The 15696-nt window shown below is 41.7% G+C and overlaps 3 protein-coding genes across 3 annotated transcripts; all 3 read left to right on the forward strand.

Annotated features, from left to right (window-relative positions):
• Positions 1 to 8046: 8046 nt before the first annotated feature.
• Positions 8047 to 8803, forward strand: LOC133022004 (gamma-crystallin M3-like). Its single transcript, XM_061089016.1, has 3 exons — positions 8047 to 8091; positions 8194 to 8436; positions 8525 to 8803. The coding sequence occupies exons 1-3, from the start codon at positions 8059 to 8061 to the stop codon at positions 8801 to 8803; spliced, it is 555 nt and encodes a 184-aa protein (XP_060944999.1). The 5' UTR covers positions 8047 to 8058.
• Positions 8804 to 10385: 1582 nt separating this feature from the next.
• Positions 10386 to 11140, forward strand: LOC133022003 (gamma-crystallin M3-like). The gene is made up of 3 exons (XM_061089015.1): positions 10386 to 10430; positions 10532 to 10774; positions 10862 to 11140. Exons 1-3 carry the CDS (start codon positions 10398 to 10400, stop codon positions 11138 to 11140), a joined length of 555 nt encoding a protein of 184 aa, XP_060944998.1. The 5' UTR covers positions 10386 to 10397.
• Positions 11141 to 12737: 1597 nt separating this feature from the next.
• LOC133022014 (gamma-crystallin M3-like) lies at positions 12738 to 13493 on the forward strand. Its single transcript, XM_061089028.1, has 3 exons — positions 12738 to 12782; positions 12885 to 13127; positions 13215 to 13493. Exons 1-3 carry the CDS (start codon positions 12750 to 12752, stop codon positions 13491 to 13493), a joined length of 555 nt encoding a protein of 184 aa, XP_060945011.1. The 5' UTR covers positions 12738 to 12749.
• Positions 13494 to 15696: the final 2203 nt, after the last annotated feature.

The raw sequence follows: 15696 nt of genomic DNA on the forward strand, positions 1-15696 counted from the left end.
GAGAACTTTAAAGATATTATTAGAGTGAAATAAACCAAATTTTAAGCAGGGACTTTTTAAGAAAAACATCTGTTGACCTGAGTGCTGGCAGATAACGTGTGATGCTCACACTTTTAATAATGGCCCAGAGCAACTCGCCAGCCACTATCTGTCTCACACATTCTCTGATAATAAAAGTTAATGCATGGGATTAATCATGTTTAGAAAGGATGTTGGCTGAAATTTTACGGCGCTGGTTAACAAAGACGCATACCTGTGTCCACAACAGCAGATATATCCTACAGTATTATAGTTTTTTTAATTTTTTAATACATGTGACTTGATGTATTTTACTGTAGTGTATTCCCCTAAGTTGTCAATTAATGACAAAAGGGGGGAATTCTTATAGAAAAATTAACTGAGTATAGTTGAAACCTATGTCGTAGTTGAAAAGTAGGTTTTATGATCTGTATCCATATACAAATTGTCCAAATAGTTTATGACCCGGACTGTTTTAATGGTCTGAGCTGTGTATGACCTGAAAGCTGTTAGATCCTTTTTATTGCTTATTCTCCCTCCAAAGAACTGAATGGATTATTAGATAGGGGCTATTACATTATTTTGATGATGTTTATATTACTAAGTTTCCTATTTTGCTCCTTACGATAGCGTTTTGGAAATTGATTGAATACTTATGGTCAATCTGGCCACATGACCTGGAGGCCACTGGTCCTATTTAAGAGCAGGCCTCCTCCAGAGTCTTTCTCTTTCCTCATCCCCACTGAGGACAGCAGGCAGCCGGCCTTTCCTCCTGCATCGGCGAGTGGAGGAACCGGATTCCTCCTGCTCAAATCTTCTCTATCCAACAACCGGAGGGCAAAGGTCGAGCTTCCAGCTCATCTTCTGAAGAAAACCTCCCCGCATCTCAAGCTTCTTCTAAACTCCTTGCAGTGACTCGGTGTCCTGCAGGTAAGAACTATAGATTCAATAAGCACCTGAACTGCACAGCTCAACAGAACCGCGGAAGCAGAGACCACAAGAACCAGAGACTTCAAAAGCCAGAACTGCTAACCGAACTGCACAGCAACTTTCTCCCTGTCCTTGGACTGGTAACATAATCTGGGCTTAATATTTTTTCTAGGCTAAGCAAGAGTGTTTATTTGATTCTGTGTGGTGTTTATAAGTTTGATATATGTGGTGATATTGTGTTACAAGTTAAATCAAGGTTAATGTAAGTTGGGCTCAACACAGACCCTGCCATTTTCTGATTAGCATTTTCACAGACCCCGCATATCTCTTCACCTACTTAACTACGTCCCCCGACCAGAAGGAGGGGGGGGGGTTTGCTCTCTTGGAGGCCATCTTAAAAGATCACAGGAAGGTGTGACTCCCTTTGTTTAACTACCAGAGATCCCCTCTCACACTCACATACACATCTTTGTTAGTTAGTATATCGTTAGTAATTGGTGTTTTCATTCTTATTATGTTCATAATAAATGTTTTCTTTTAACCTTGTCCTGTCATTAATGTTGCATAAGTGAAGTTTGCCAACCGTTACACTATCAAGAACTCTACAAACCTTAACTGTTCATTATATAATCTTTAATAGTAAATATTAAGATTTCTAATTGAACTAGATCTAAATGAGACTGATCTTAATCAATAAATTGGCTATCTTTTCCCTTCTGTGAAGGGTGGTGCCCCGCGAGAACTTAGTCAAACTAAAGTTATGATTTATTATTAATATTTTAAATATTAATGTTTTATTTTTTTTATTGCTTAAAATTAAGAATTTCTTTAGATAAGTAAATTAAAAATATAAGATTTTGACAATGGAACTGATCTGAATAGTCCTAATAAGCACTGCATGTGAAGGACCTAATACGACACTAACGCCGGGTTTACACCGGGCGCTGAAGCGTCGCGTAAGCGCAGCGCCATGCCTTAAATAACAGCTGACTCCCATCCACCCCCATGTTAATCCTTTGTGCCGGTCGCACAGGACGCTGAAGTGCAGCGCTGCGCCAAGGCTGCCTCGCGCCGTGCAGCGATCGTTTCGGCGTCGAGTCTATTTTTTGCGCTTGACGCGAGCGTATCGCTGCAGGAAACACACTGAAAAATGATTTTAAACGATATTGATGACATATTTTATATGATATAAATGATCAAATATGCATCCCATGGTTTGTATTCCCCTTCTGTTGTCCTGGAGTTTTAAGTTTACCAATTTTACCGATCACATTATTAAATGTCCCCCTCTGCCCATCCATACAGACACATAAGCAGTCATAAAGATAAAAAGAGAGAGGGGTGTGTGTGTGTGTGTTCGTGTCTACGTACTCTCCACACAGGCTTGAGTGGAGAATACGTAATTTACACTCGACACCCGACATTGAACGGAGCAAACAGCGGAGAAGTTCTTGAAGATGGATGACATTAAATTAATAATTGAAGTGGAGAAGTAGTACAGTGAGCTGTATGATCCTCGGCACATGTTGTATAAAGACAACATTAAAAAGGACAAATGCTGGGACGCCGTTGCAGTTAATGACAAATATCAGCTGTATGTGTGATCACGGAGAGGAATCGCAGGATGACCGCCGCGGAGAAAAGCGTGTCTCTTGTGACCAGCCTGGCGCCTGCGCACTAGGGATCTACGCGGCGCTTACGCGAGGCTTCAGCGTCCTGTGTGTCCAGCCCAGCGCCGGCCCTAGGGCGCTGCGCTTACGCGACGCTTCAGCGCCCGGTGTAAACCCGGCGTAAGACTGATAATCATATTGAATCGCCTTTGATGCTGTTAAAAGGACCTAATGGGTTCATAAGATACTAAATCATTGTCTGTTTTCTTTTCCCTTACGATGAGTGGGAATTGAGGTGGACAGACGAGAAGGCAACTGGCAGGTGCATCACATGGACTGAGGCTTGCTGACATCTGCATGCGCAGCTCCTATCTCCAGTCTGATCAAGAACATATTGGGGGAAGATCACTGTGAAGGAGATTGATTGTTCAGGGACTCCGATGTGTTGAATGGATTCAGACACTTCAAACATGAACGATATGAATGGACTGAAGAATTCTGAACAACGATACAATATCCAGATTCAAAACGTCATTGATACTACAACTGAGAACTTTCTCCACGGTGTTGCTGTGCTTGAAGTTTGCTGTGTATCTGTACTGTGCCGCTAACTTTCTCCATGGCATCGCTGTGTATCTGTACTGTGCCGCTAACTTTCTCCACGGCGTCACTGGGCTTGAAGTTCGCTACACAGCTGTAGCTAACTTCAAGCTACAGCTACTGCTATGGGGACTTAGCACCCGTTACACTCATCTGCTGTAGGAAGTCGCGCTCGCGCAAGATACCGGAGGATGTTGTTCTCATAATGCACGGGACTAGAACGATTATTGCATTCCCTGTATGCATGAGAGTAGTACAAACATGAATAACATTGCTGTTTTTGGTGTTTAGGCAAGCACATCTGTTCACGGTGCTAGGGTACGTCACGTAGCTTGCCAGACGGACCCACCAAAGATGTGCACAGTTGGCACGCAGCTTTCTGTGAAAACACTGGGACCTCACAGCAAAAGTACAGGTTTGTTTACCCTCAAGTTACTTCGTCATGTCATTGATTGTGTCTCCGTGTTAAAGTTGTAACAGCATCTCATTTTTTAATTTGTTGTGACTCCACGAATACTGAATGTCTGTTTTATCATAGCCACACAGAAATCTGTGCCCTGCACTGATGTCGGTGTTGGGACCTCATCTGTGGCCTTCAAAGCATCACAGCCATTCCTAACATCGACCACAATGAAGAGGCCTGGTAAAAGACCTCGCTTGGAGGAGGAAGAGGACAACCCAAGTTTTTCAAGTTTGGACTGTTTGAGGTGTGTCCTGTGTGTCGGCGGGGGACAGATGTGCAAACAAGAAGGGTTGGGACATTCCTCTCTGTAGAACAAAAGTGCCCACACTGAGTTCTACAGAAAATGGAATAGTCAGCCTCTTCTTGGTAGCACTCCTGTTGGGAACATCCAACTGTCAGCTGCAGCGTATGCCACTGGTGCATCTTTCTTCAAACTGGAAAAGGTAATTGTTAATTGACTTTACCTTAATTCACAACTTAATTCACTTGAAGTAATTAATTGAACATAGAATATTATCATCTGAATTTGTGGAGGGAAATTATATATATTAGTTCATTAGTATATACACACACAATCCGAAAAGCAGTACTAAAGCAAAGAGTCCTGTGTCTTTTTTGAACTCAGATCTTCCGGGCAATGCAGTTGAGGATGTTTCATTATGACACATTCGAAGGCACGCCCGGTCGTACATCGAGCCTGCAATCGTGCACAGCTGCAAAAGAGCCGTGTGCTCAGTCAATTCTCCCTGAATAAATAAGGATGATGATGATAATGTGTCTGTGCATGACTAAAATTTTATTTTTATTTTTAGGACTGTACAAGAAACTGGTGAAGATTTCCCAGGACAAAGATTGTGTGAAACTGAAGAAGTGGCTTCGCAGCATAAAAAACCACATCTACTGGACAGCCGCTATGTCAACATCAGGGCCAGAGAGAGTGGCAGAGTGGACCTCCATCCTCAACCATGTCCAAGACATCCACTCCCATGAAGACCCTGTTTTCCCCCCAGTGTTTGCACCCGCAACACACTTCTAGGGACAAGAGCAAATGGTTGACAGCAGGTATGTTCACCAAATTTGCATTGAAAATGTAACGCTTGTGTTTATATAAAACAAACCACATAACAAATGCCATAATCACTTTGAATTTATACTGTACTGTTTTTCCCCTTTTTTTTTCAGGGACACCAGCCTTCTGCAGATTGGAGAAGGTGTTGACTAACAAGAGGGTTCTGAAAGATGTGGGGAAGCTGAGCCCTCACTACCAGACCTCGTCGTTGGAGTCTTTCTATAGCGTCATTCTGCGTTTTGCACCCAAAAATGTCGTCATTCCTTTTCTTCATTTTCTCCCCAAAGACTCTACCTGGCAGCCCTGCATTACAATGAAAATGCTGGCCGTCCCCAAGCAACAAGTTCAACTGGTGAGCCGCTATTTAGAGTGAGCTTCCCAAAAGATAAGAAGGGCGAGTGCACAGCAAAGCCGGTGAAAGCAGATGCAACCTTCCGTGAGTCTCACAGGCTTTATTTAAAATTCCACAAAGTCAAACTATGAACAAACAATATGTGAAACATAAATAACATATCAATTGACTGCTGTCTTTATTAAGCTGCTTTTTCTGCTGCCCCCGCTTCGTCCCCTGCTGAAAGCAGCACGGCTCTCATAACTTCAATCACTTTTCGAGTCCGTGCAATATTTCTATGCTATCCACTAGAGATGAGCCGGATACTCGGCTGAAACGAGTATCCGGTACGGATAAAGTACTTTTGCCGAGTACGATTATTATACGAGTAATCGGAGTCATTATCTGTGCTCGGACTGAATGAAAATCCTCACACAGCGTCACAGCGGTCCTCCCGTCACACACGGCTCTGCTCACTCACTCACAGAACAGATCTCTGTCTCTCAGTCACTCAGGTTCACTGCACATCGGGACTGTTCCATAGGCTCAGTCAAGGAAGCAGAAATGATTCGTTAATTTCCCGACTGGGTCTTCGGGTACGAGTCTTTGGATCATTTCTCACGAGACCTGCATTGGCTCAGTAGAGGAGCGCTGGAGATGCGAGGGAAGTTCACTGTCTCCCGGAGAAATGAACACTCTGTGTTTTAAGTATAGAAAGACGTGAATTATATTCATAATGACTGGTTTTGTTATTTTCACTTTACATTTACACTTACTTTACAGTAAAGTAAACCTCTATTAAGTACAGTACAACATGACAGTTTGTATGGTTTGAAATTGTCATTTATTATCACACTGGCATTTAATTATCACGGCAAACAATTACACTGCACTAAACTTTAAGTGTTAATAACCAAGTAAATAACCAAGTGCCGGCGTGCTAAGGATTAGCGCGGCGGCGTTGCTTCCGTGTCCGGTGTAAACCCGGCGTCAAACGCAAAGTACTTCCATACACGACTCTTTGTGCCTTTTTAATAAACAAGTCGAGGTGGGGAGATCGCTGCAGCCACAGTTGCCGTCCTGGTTTTCTGAATGTAAACGTTGACTGGCGCAGCACCGATGCTAATGCTAAGTTGCTAACAGCTGCTGGCATCGAAGCTCACGGTGCCTACGGTGCTTCAAAAAATGGGCATCGTCTGTGTTTTGTTATCTTAGTATCGACAGGTATCGTAAGTATCGGTTCTCGTGACATCCCTACTCTGTGGGAGCCTGGCCTTGCAAGGGTAAACAGTGGGTACACAAACTGGAGAAGAGCAGTCGAAAGCAGGGGTTGTGGTGAATTTTACTTAGGAGTTTATTTATAAAGGGATGGGGAGCACAAAGGTAACTCAGAAAGTTTTACCATATAACACTAAATTCGTGGAAAGGTTGGCATCTTTCCGTCGCAATACTGAAGACGAGGGAAATGTAAGTATTTTTTAAAAATAATTCTGGTATTTGCTTCTTTTAGACATTTTGTGTGGAGGCTATTGACGTTTATGTTGTGGCGTGTGTGTAAGGGGGGTTGGGGGCTAGTATGTAGTGGTTGGGGACAGGGATGAGACTTTACAGGAGTTTTCATGTTCGACTATTACATTATTTAACAACGTTGCCATCATATATGAACTCGATCTATCTCATTCTTGTGTCTCAAGCTGGAGTCACATGAAGACATTTGTGCTGATTTGTGCAGCCGAGCACTGAGCATGTTGGGTGTGGAAATCGACTCATGCTGCTAGCTTGCTCATCCAGCTGCTTCCAACGCTTGCAAGAATTTAATGGCTGCCGGCCGGACTCCGATGGACTGAAAAAGTGGGTGGGTCGAGTGGTGTTGGGGGGCGTACTAACTGGGCATTTTTATCTATTACGTATTAGTTTGGGGTAATCCCATTCGACGCCATCTAGAGTATAGTTTCTGACAGAGGGACCACAACAAATCGCGGGAGTTGTTTTTTTCCAGAGTTTTTAGGACATGCCAGATACCAAATTAACGTGTAGAAGCACTACAAAAGTGGAATTTTCATAATATGTCCCCTTTAAAGTAATTTCCTTACACACTTTGCTTAAATGCCTCATTTCAGTGGAACGGATTACAATTTATTGTCGCCTGGGCAGAGGGGCTGTGAGAATTTTCCTGTCTAGTTTGTTTGATGGATACTTCAGGAAAGATAGCTGCCTGACAGGTTTTTCACTCTCCTCAAAATCCATAACTGTTGCTATGTTGTTAAAATTATGCTGTAGACGGATTGTTATTTTTGTCATGATCATATACCTGTATGTTTTATTCTTTTGGTTATCTCGAGACTTTGTTTAGTCTCGAAGGGGGGTCGGATCACGGTTGGATCACTCTTCACCTGAATAAACAACAGGATGAAGACAGATAACATCTTTTGGCCGAACGCCACTTGTCTCCACACAAGCACTCACTTCCTGCTTCTGACTCTCATGTGACTGAACTGAACAATAAGAAGCCAGAAAGGCCCCAGAGGCAGATTCAACAAATTATGTAGATGTATAAATATGTGTAAACATGTCAATGTATAAATAATATGTGAAAACATACATATGTAAATAATTTCACTGTAAAGTTTCATTAACTCATGTTTGTTGTTGATGCAACATTTTATCCAATAAACATTTCTCTCATTACTTCTTGTCTTTATGCGTTTGTTAGGTGATGAGGCGAAAACTAAGAAAATTTAGTTTCACGCTCCTTGAACATCGAGCACATACTTGAACTAAGAGACAAATAAGCGTATTATTGAGCTATTTACCGACCATGAGCGTAAGTTGTGCTTCTGACGGAAGAAAATATGAGCCCTTTCACCCGCTTTTTACTCAAATCTGTGTTCTAGACTAGATGCTTCAATAATGAGTTGATGAGTAAGGGGTTCTCTGAGGGGGGCCACTTGTTCTGTCCAACCAGTCAGGTATAAAAGGAAAGGGTTAAACCATGGTAGTCAGTCAGTAGCGCAGAGTGAACACATCCACAGCCAACATGAGCAACACCGGCATGAACATGAGGGGAAAGGTATTTCTGATCAGCTTTTTTAATCAGCTGAAAATTACTTATTTTAATTTCACCTATCTCCTGTTTTTTACCATCTAACTTTTATGACTCATTTTTTTCCAGATCATCTTCTACGAGGAGAAGAACTTCCAGGGTCGCAACTATGAGTGCATGAGCGACTCCTCCGACATGACCTCCTACCTGAACAGGTGCCAGTCCTGCAGGGTGGAGAGCGGCTGCTTCATGGTCTACGACCGCACCAACTACATGGGAAACCAGTTCTTCATGAGGAGGGGCGAGTACTCCGACTACATGAGCATGATGGGAATGAGGGACTGCATCAAGTCTTGTCGCATGATCCCCATGGTAACTACTCCGTCCACTGATAATTACTAACTAGTACTTCTACAGCTCTGACATTTTTCTGACGCTCATCTTTCTTCCGGCTCTCCAGCACCGTGGCCAGTTCAGGATGAAGATCTACGAGAGGGAGAACTTCGGCGGTCAGAGCAACGAGCTGATGGACGACTGCGACAACATCCAGGGCCGCTACCGCATGTCCGAGTGCCAGTCCTGCCAGGTGCAGGATGGCCACTGGCTGATGTACGAACAACCCAACTACAGAGGCAAGATGATGTACATGAGGCCCGGAGAGTACAGGAGCTTCAGGGACATGGGCATGAGCGGCACCAGGTTCATGAGCATGAAGCGCATCGGGGATTCCTGCTACTAAAAGTTCACTCAATGTTCAATGTCTGTAGCATATGTCACTAAATAAAGAATTTGCTGCACTAGATGATTTCGTATGGAGCTTACTGCCTTGTCACAAGATTGTTCACTACCACACAGTAATAAATGATGGGTCATTGAACTCAACATATTCATTGTGCTTTGTTTTTAATTCCATGATACATTTTTCTTTACAATTTAAAGATCAACTCAACAGCCAAAGAAACCATAAACCTTCAGAAATGGAAATTTAAGTGAAATGTAGGCTTTTAATTTGTCAAAGTACAAAAAAGTTTACGTGTCTGACACATTTTACTGCTTTAATGTGAGGCATCTAAATTATTAGTTGTACAAATTAATAGCACAAATCGTGAATGAATACACAGCTTTGACAACTATGCTACAATATATTGGTTCAAGCTAGTGACGTCTTGTTTCTGGTTTCAAAACCTGGATGAACATCTACAGCATCTGTGACACTTTGGAAAACTATGATTTCAGAGGCGACGTTGTGGTTGAGCCTTGAACAGGAGGAGCCTTTTAGTAATTTATACAATTAACAGGCTACAACTACAGGTTCACACAATATTAATAGAAAGGACATGATAAATATAAATACATATATAAACATAAACTAAAAATGAAAATGGCTCAAATTACCCTGTTGAGCTTCTATGTTCTCGAGCCAATGGAAGCATGAAGCAATCTGATGTTAGTTTGGTGTCGATGCATCACAGACAATAAACATAACTCTCATTAGGTCCACCTGACGAATTGTATGATCTAAAAGCGAAAACTATAAAAGTTCTGTTTCGGAAAAAATTATCAAAGACCAACTATAAGACAAAACACTGAAGCAAAAGAGAGCCACTTAGGAAACTAGCAATTGTCAGTTGAATGTGACGGTTCGATGCCGGGCGGTTGGATCACTCTGAACCTGAATAAACAACAGGATGAAGAAAGATGACTTCTTTTGGCCGAACGTCACTTTTCTCCACACAAGCACTCACTTCCTGCCTCTGTCTCTCATGTGACTAAACTGACCAATAATAAGCCATAAAGGCCACAGAGGCAGATTCAACAAATCATTCAAACAGTTGTTTCAATGTAAATGTATTAATAATATATTTGTAAACATGAAAATGTAAAAATAATGTGTTAACAAACATATGTAAATAACTTCACTGTAAAGTTTCATTAACTCATGTTTGTTGTCGATGCAACAATTTATCCAATAAACATTTCTCTCATTAATTCTTGTCTTTCTGCTTTTGAAAGATGATGAAGCGAAAACTAAGAAAATTCAGATTCACGCTCCTTGAACTTCGGGCACATATTTGAACTAAGAGACAAATAAGCATATTAACGAGCTATTTACTGACCGTGATTCGTAAGTTGTGCATCTGATGGAAGCTAATATGAGCCCTTTCACCCGCTTTTTACTCTAATCTGTGTTCTCGAGCCTTCAATAATGAGTTGATGAGTAAGGGGTTCTCTGAGGGGGGCCACTTGCTCTGTCCATCCAGTCAGGTATAAAAGGAAAGGGTTAAACCCTGGTAGTCAGTCAGTAGCACAGAGTGAACACATCCACAGCCAACATGAGCAACACCGGCATGAACATGAGGGGAAAGGTGCTTCTGATCAGCTTTTTTAATCAGCTGAAAATTACTTATTTTAATTTAACCTATCTACTGTTTTTACGATCTAACTTTTATGACTTATTTTTTTCCAGATCATCTTCTACGAGGAGAAGAACTTCCAGGGTCGCACCTACGAGTGCATGAGCGACTGCTCCGACATGACCTCCTACCTGAACAGGTGCCAGTCCTGCAGGGTGGAGAGCGGCTGCTTCATGGTCTACGACCGCACCAACTACATGGGAAACCAGTACTTCATGAGGAGGGGCGAGTACTCCGACTACATGAGCATGATGGGAATGAGGGACTGCATCAAGTCTTGTCGCATGATCCCCATGGTAACTACTCCGTCCACGGAATATTACTAACTAGTACTTCTACAGCTCTGACATTTTCTGACGCGCATCTTTCTTTCGTCTCTCCAGCACCGTGGCCAGTTCAGGATGAAGATCTACGAGAGGGAGAACTTCGGCGGTCAGAGCAACGAGCTGATGGACGACTGCGACAACATCCAGGACCGCTACCGCATGTCCGAGTGCCAGTCCTGCCAGGTGCAGGACGGCCACTGGCTGATGTACGAGCAGCCCCACTACAGAGGCAAGATGATGTACATGAGGCCCGGAGAGTACAGGAGCTTCAGGGACATGGGCATGAGCGGCACCAGGTTCATGAGCATGAGGCGCATCACGGATTCCTGCAACTAAAAGTTCACTCAATGTCCAATGTCTGTAGCAAATGCCACTAAATAAAGAAATTGCTGCACTCAATGATTTCGTATGGAGCTTACTGCCTTGTCACAAGATTGTTCACTACCACACAGAAATAAATGATGGGTCATTGAACTCAACATATTCATTGTGCTGTGTTTTTAATTCCATGACACATTTGTCTTTACAATTTAAAGAGCAACTCAACAGCCAAAGAAACTATAAACCTTCAGAAATTAAAAATTAAGTGAAATGTAGGATTTTAATTTGTCAAAATAAAAAAAAAGTTTACGTGTCTGACACATTTTACTGCTTTAGTGTGAGGCATCTAAACTATTAGTTGTACAAATTAATATCACAAATTGTGAATGAATACACAGCTAGCTTTGACAAACATGCTATAATATATTGGTTCAAGCTAGTGACGTCTTGTTCCTGGTTTCAGAACCTGGATGAACATCTACAGCATCTGAGACACTTTGGAAAACTGTGATTTCAGAGGCGGCGTTGTGGTTGAGCCGTGAACAGGAGGAGCATTTTAGTCATTTATACGATTAACAAGCTACAACTACAGGTTCACACAACATTAATAGAAAGGACATGATCAATATAAATACATATAGAAACATAAACTAAAAAAGAAAATGGCTTAACTTACCCGGTTCAGCTTCTTTGTTCTCAAGCCAATGGAAGCATGAAGCAAGCTGATGTTAGTTTGGTGTCGATGCATCACAGACAATAAATTTTACTCTCATTAGGTCCACCTGACGAATTGTACGATCTAAAAGCGGAAACTATAAAAATTCTGTTTCGGAAACAATAAGCAAAGATGAACTACAAGACAAAACACTGAAGCAAAAGAGAGCCACTTACAAAACTAGCTATTGTCGATCGAATGTGACTGTTCGATGCCGGGCGGTTGGATCACTCTTAACATGAATAAACAACAGGATGAAGAAAGATGACTTCTTTTGGCCGAATGTCACTTTTCTCCACACAAGCACTCACTTCCTGCTTCTGTCTCTCATTTGTCTGAACTGACCAATAAGAAGCCAGAAAGGCCACAGAGGCAGATTCAACAAATCATTACAACTGTTGTCCTGATGTAAATATGAAAATGTATAAATAATATATTTGTAAACATGTAAATGTATAAATAATATCTGTAAACATTCTTACGTAAATAACTTCACTATAAAGTTTCATTAACTCATGTTTGTTGTCGATGCAACATTTTATCCAATAAACATTTCACTCATTACTTCTTGTCTTTCTGTGTTTGTAAGATGATGAAGCGAAAACTACGAAAATTCAGGTTCACGCTCCTTGAACATCGAGCACATACTTGAACTAAGAGACAAATAAGCGTATTAATGAGCTATTTACCAACCGTGATGCTCAAGTCGTGCATCTGACCGAAGCTAATATGAGCCCTTTCACCCGCTTTTTACTCAAATCTGTGTTCTAGAGGCTTCAATAATGAGTTGATGAGTAAGGGGTTCTCTGAGGGGGGCCACTTGTTCTGTCCATCCAGTCAGGTATAAAAGGAAAGGGTTAAACCATGGTAGTCAGTCAGTAGCGCAGAGTGAACACATCCACAGCCAACATGAGCAACACCGGCATGAACATGAGGGGAAAGGTGCTTCTGATCAGCTTTTTTAATCAGCTGAAAATTACGTATTTTAATTTCACCTATCTTCTGTTTTTTACCATCTAACTTTTATGACTCATTTTTTTCCAGATCATCTTCTACGAGGAGAAGAACTTCCAGGGTCGCACCTACGAGTGCATGAGCGACTGCTCCGACATGACCTCCTACCTGAACAGGTGCCAGTCCTGCAGGGTGGAGAGCGGCTGCTTCATGGTCTACGACCGCACCAACTACATGGGAAACCAGTACTTCATGAGGAGGGGCGAGTACTCCGACTACATGAGCATGATGGGAATGAGGGACTGCATCAAGTCTTGTCGCATGATCCCCATGGTAACTACTCCGTCCACTGAATATTACTAACTAGAACTTCAACAGCTCTGACATTTTCTGACGCGCATCTTTCTTTCGGCGCTCCAGCACCGTGGCCAGTTCAGGATGAAGATCTATGAGAGGGAGAACTTCGGCGGTCAGAGCAACGAGCTGATGGACGACTGCGACAACATCCAGGATCGCTACCGCATGTCCGAGTGCCAGTCCTGCCAGGTGCAGGACGGCCACTGGCTGATGTACGAGCAGCCCAACTACAGAGGCAAGATGATGTACATGAGGCCCGGAGAGTACAGGAGCTTCAGGGACATGGGCATGAGCGGCACCAGGTTCATGAGCATGAGGCGCATCACGGATTCCTGCAACTAAAAGTTCACTCAATGTCAATGTCTGTAGCAAATGCCACTAAATAAAGAAATTGCTGCACTAAATGATTTCGTATGGAGCTTACTGCCTTGTCACAAGATTGTTCACTACCACACAGTAATAAATGATGGGTCATTGAACTCAACATATTTATTGTGCTGTGTTTTTAATTCCATGAAACATTTGTCTTTACAATTTACAGATCAACTCAACAGACAAATGAACCATAAACCTTCATATGATATTTTTGGAATTTGCAAGATTCTGATTATCAGAGAGAAAGGCTTTTAATTTGTCAAAATACAAGTCTGACACATTTGACTGCTTTAGTGTGGGGCATCTGAATTATTAGTTGTACAAATTAATATCACAAATTGTGAATGAATACACAGCTAGCTTTGACAAACATGCTATAATATATTGGTTCAAGCTAGTGACGTCTTGTTCCTGGTTTCAGAACCTGGATGAACATCTACAGCATCTGAGACACTTTGGAAAACTGTGATTTCAGAGGCGGCGTTGTGGTTGAGCCGTGAACAGGAGGAGCATTTTAGTCATTTATACGATTAACAAGCTACAACTACAGGTTCACACAACATTAATAGAAAGGACATGATCAATATAAATACATATAGAAACATAAACTAAAAAAGAAAATGGCTTAACTTACCCGGTTCAGCTTCTTTGTTCTCAAGCCAATGGAAGCATGAAGCAAGCTGATGTTAGTTTGGTGTCGATGCATCATAGACAATAAACATTACTCTCATTAGATCTACCTGACGATTTGTACGATTAAAAAGCTGACACTATAAAAATTCTGTTTCAGAAATAATAAGCAAAGATGAACTACAAGACAAAACACTGAAGCAAAAGAGAGCCACTTACGAAACTAGCTATTGTCGGTTGAATGTGAAGGTTCGATGCCGGGTGGATGGATCACTCTTAACATGAATAAACAAGACGATGAAGACAGATGACGTCTTTCGGCCAAACGTCACTTTTCTCCACACAAGCACTCACTTCCTGCTTCTGTCTCTTATGTGTCTGAACTGACCAATAAGAAGCCAGAAAGGCCACAGAGGCAGATTCAACAAATCATTACAACTGTTGTCCTGATGTAAATATGAAAATGTATAAATAATATATTTGTAAACATGTAAATGTATAAATAATATCTGTAAACATTCTTACGTAAATAACTTCACTATAAAGTTTCATTAACTCATGTTTGTTGTCGATGCAACATTTTATCCAATAAACATTTCTATCATTACTTCTTGTCTTTCTGCGTTTGTAAGATGATGAAGCGAAAACTACGAAAAATTCAGTTTCACGCTCCTTGAACATCAAGCACATATTTGAACTAAGAGACGAATAAGCATATTAACGAGCTATTTACTGACCGTGATGCGTAAGTTGTGCATCTGAGGGAAGCTAATATGAGCCCTTTCACCCGCTTTTTACTCATATCTCTAGAGCAGAGTTCTTCAACAGGGGGTCCGCGACCCCTAGGGGGTCTGTGGAAGTACTGCAGGGGGTCGCGAAATTTTTGGTTGAGACAATTTTGAATTTTTTTGGAATTTTTTTCCCACAAATTTAAATGTCTTAAAATACACATTCACATGCATCCAACACATTGTGAGGCTGATTTGACCCTCTGCCTGACAACTGCCATCCGTCCAAGGTTAGATAAGTTGTGTGTTACCCATCAAGGTCCGACATCTCACTAATGTGAGAGTATGTGTGCCATCCACAGATTGTTTGATCATTCACTGTCTCTTCTGCATGTATGTTTAAAATAAAAACATTAATCTGTGAATTATTGTTATACCTCAGTGTTGTATGCAAGACGTAGGTTTATAAAAGGCAGTGGCATGGCCACCCTGTACCTTCCACATGTTTAAAATAAAAACATGAATATATGAAACGGTAATATTTGAATAGTTTAGTATTGAATGTACAATAACAGGGTAGCTATGTTTATACATGGCACTAGGCCCAAGTCAATATTAAACACAATTTTAACACTATATATAGTATGGGGTCCCTGCTCCATCTCTCCATTAGTTTGTGGGTCCTTGGCCTGAAAAAACGTTGAAGACCCCTGTTCTAGAGGCTTCAATAATGAGTTGATGAGTAAGGGGTTCTCTGAGGGGGGCCACCTGTTCTGTCCATCCAGTCAGGTATAAAAGGAAAGGGTTAAACC

This window comes from Limanda limanda, chromosome 16, assembly GCF_963576545.1.
Source record: "Limanda limanda chromosome 16, fLimLim1.1, whole genome shotgun sequence".
NCBI lineage: Eukaryota > Metazoa > Chordata > Actinopteri > Pleuronectiformes > Pleuronectidae > Limanda > Limanda limanda.

Excerpts from the sequence above, each read along its gene's own strand:
- LOC133022004 (XM_061089016.1), top strand. The coding sequence starts at position 8,059 with ATGAGCAACACCGGCATGAACATGAGGGGAAAG. Across the intron at positions 8,092-8,193 it reads GCATGAACATGAGGGGAAAG|ATCATCTTCTACGAGGAGAA; the intron begins GTATTTCTGATC and ends ATTTTTTTCCAG. Across the intron at positions 8,437-8,524 it reads CTTGTCGCATGATCCCCATG|CACCGTGGCCAGTTCAGGAT; the intron begins GTAACTACTCCG and ends CCGGCTCTCCAG.
- LOC133022003 (XM_061089015.1), top strand. The coding sequence starts at position 10,398 with ATGAGCAACACCGGCATGAACATGAGGGGAAAG. Across the intron at positions 10,431-10,531 it reads GCATGAACATGAGGGGAAAG|ATCATCTTCTACGAGGAGAA; the intron begins GTGCTTCTGATC and ends ATTTTTTTCCAG. Across the intron at positions 10,775-10,861 it reads CTTGTCGCATGATCCCCATG|CACCGTGGCCAGTTCAGGAT; the intron begins GTAACTACTCCG and ends TCGTCTCTCCAG.
- LOC133022014 (XM_061089028.1), top strand. The coding sequence starts at position 12,750 with ATGAGCAACACCGGCATGAACATGAGGGGAAAG. Across the intron at positions 12,783-12,884 it reads GCATGAACATGAGGGGAAAG|ATCATCTTCTACGAGGAGAA; the intron begins GTGCTTCTGATC and ends ATTTTTTTCCAG. Across the intron at positions 13,128-13,214 it reads CTTGTCGCATGATCCCCATG|CACCGTGGCCAGTTCAGGAT; the intron begins GTAACTACTCCG and ends TCGGCGCTCCAG.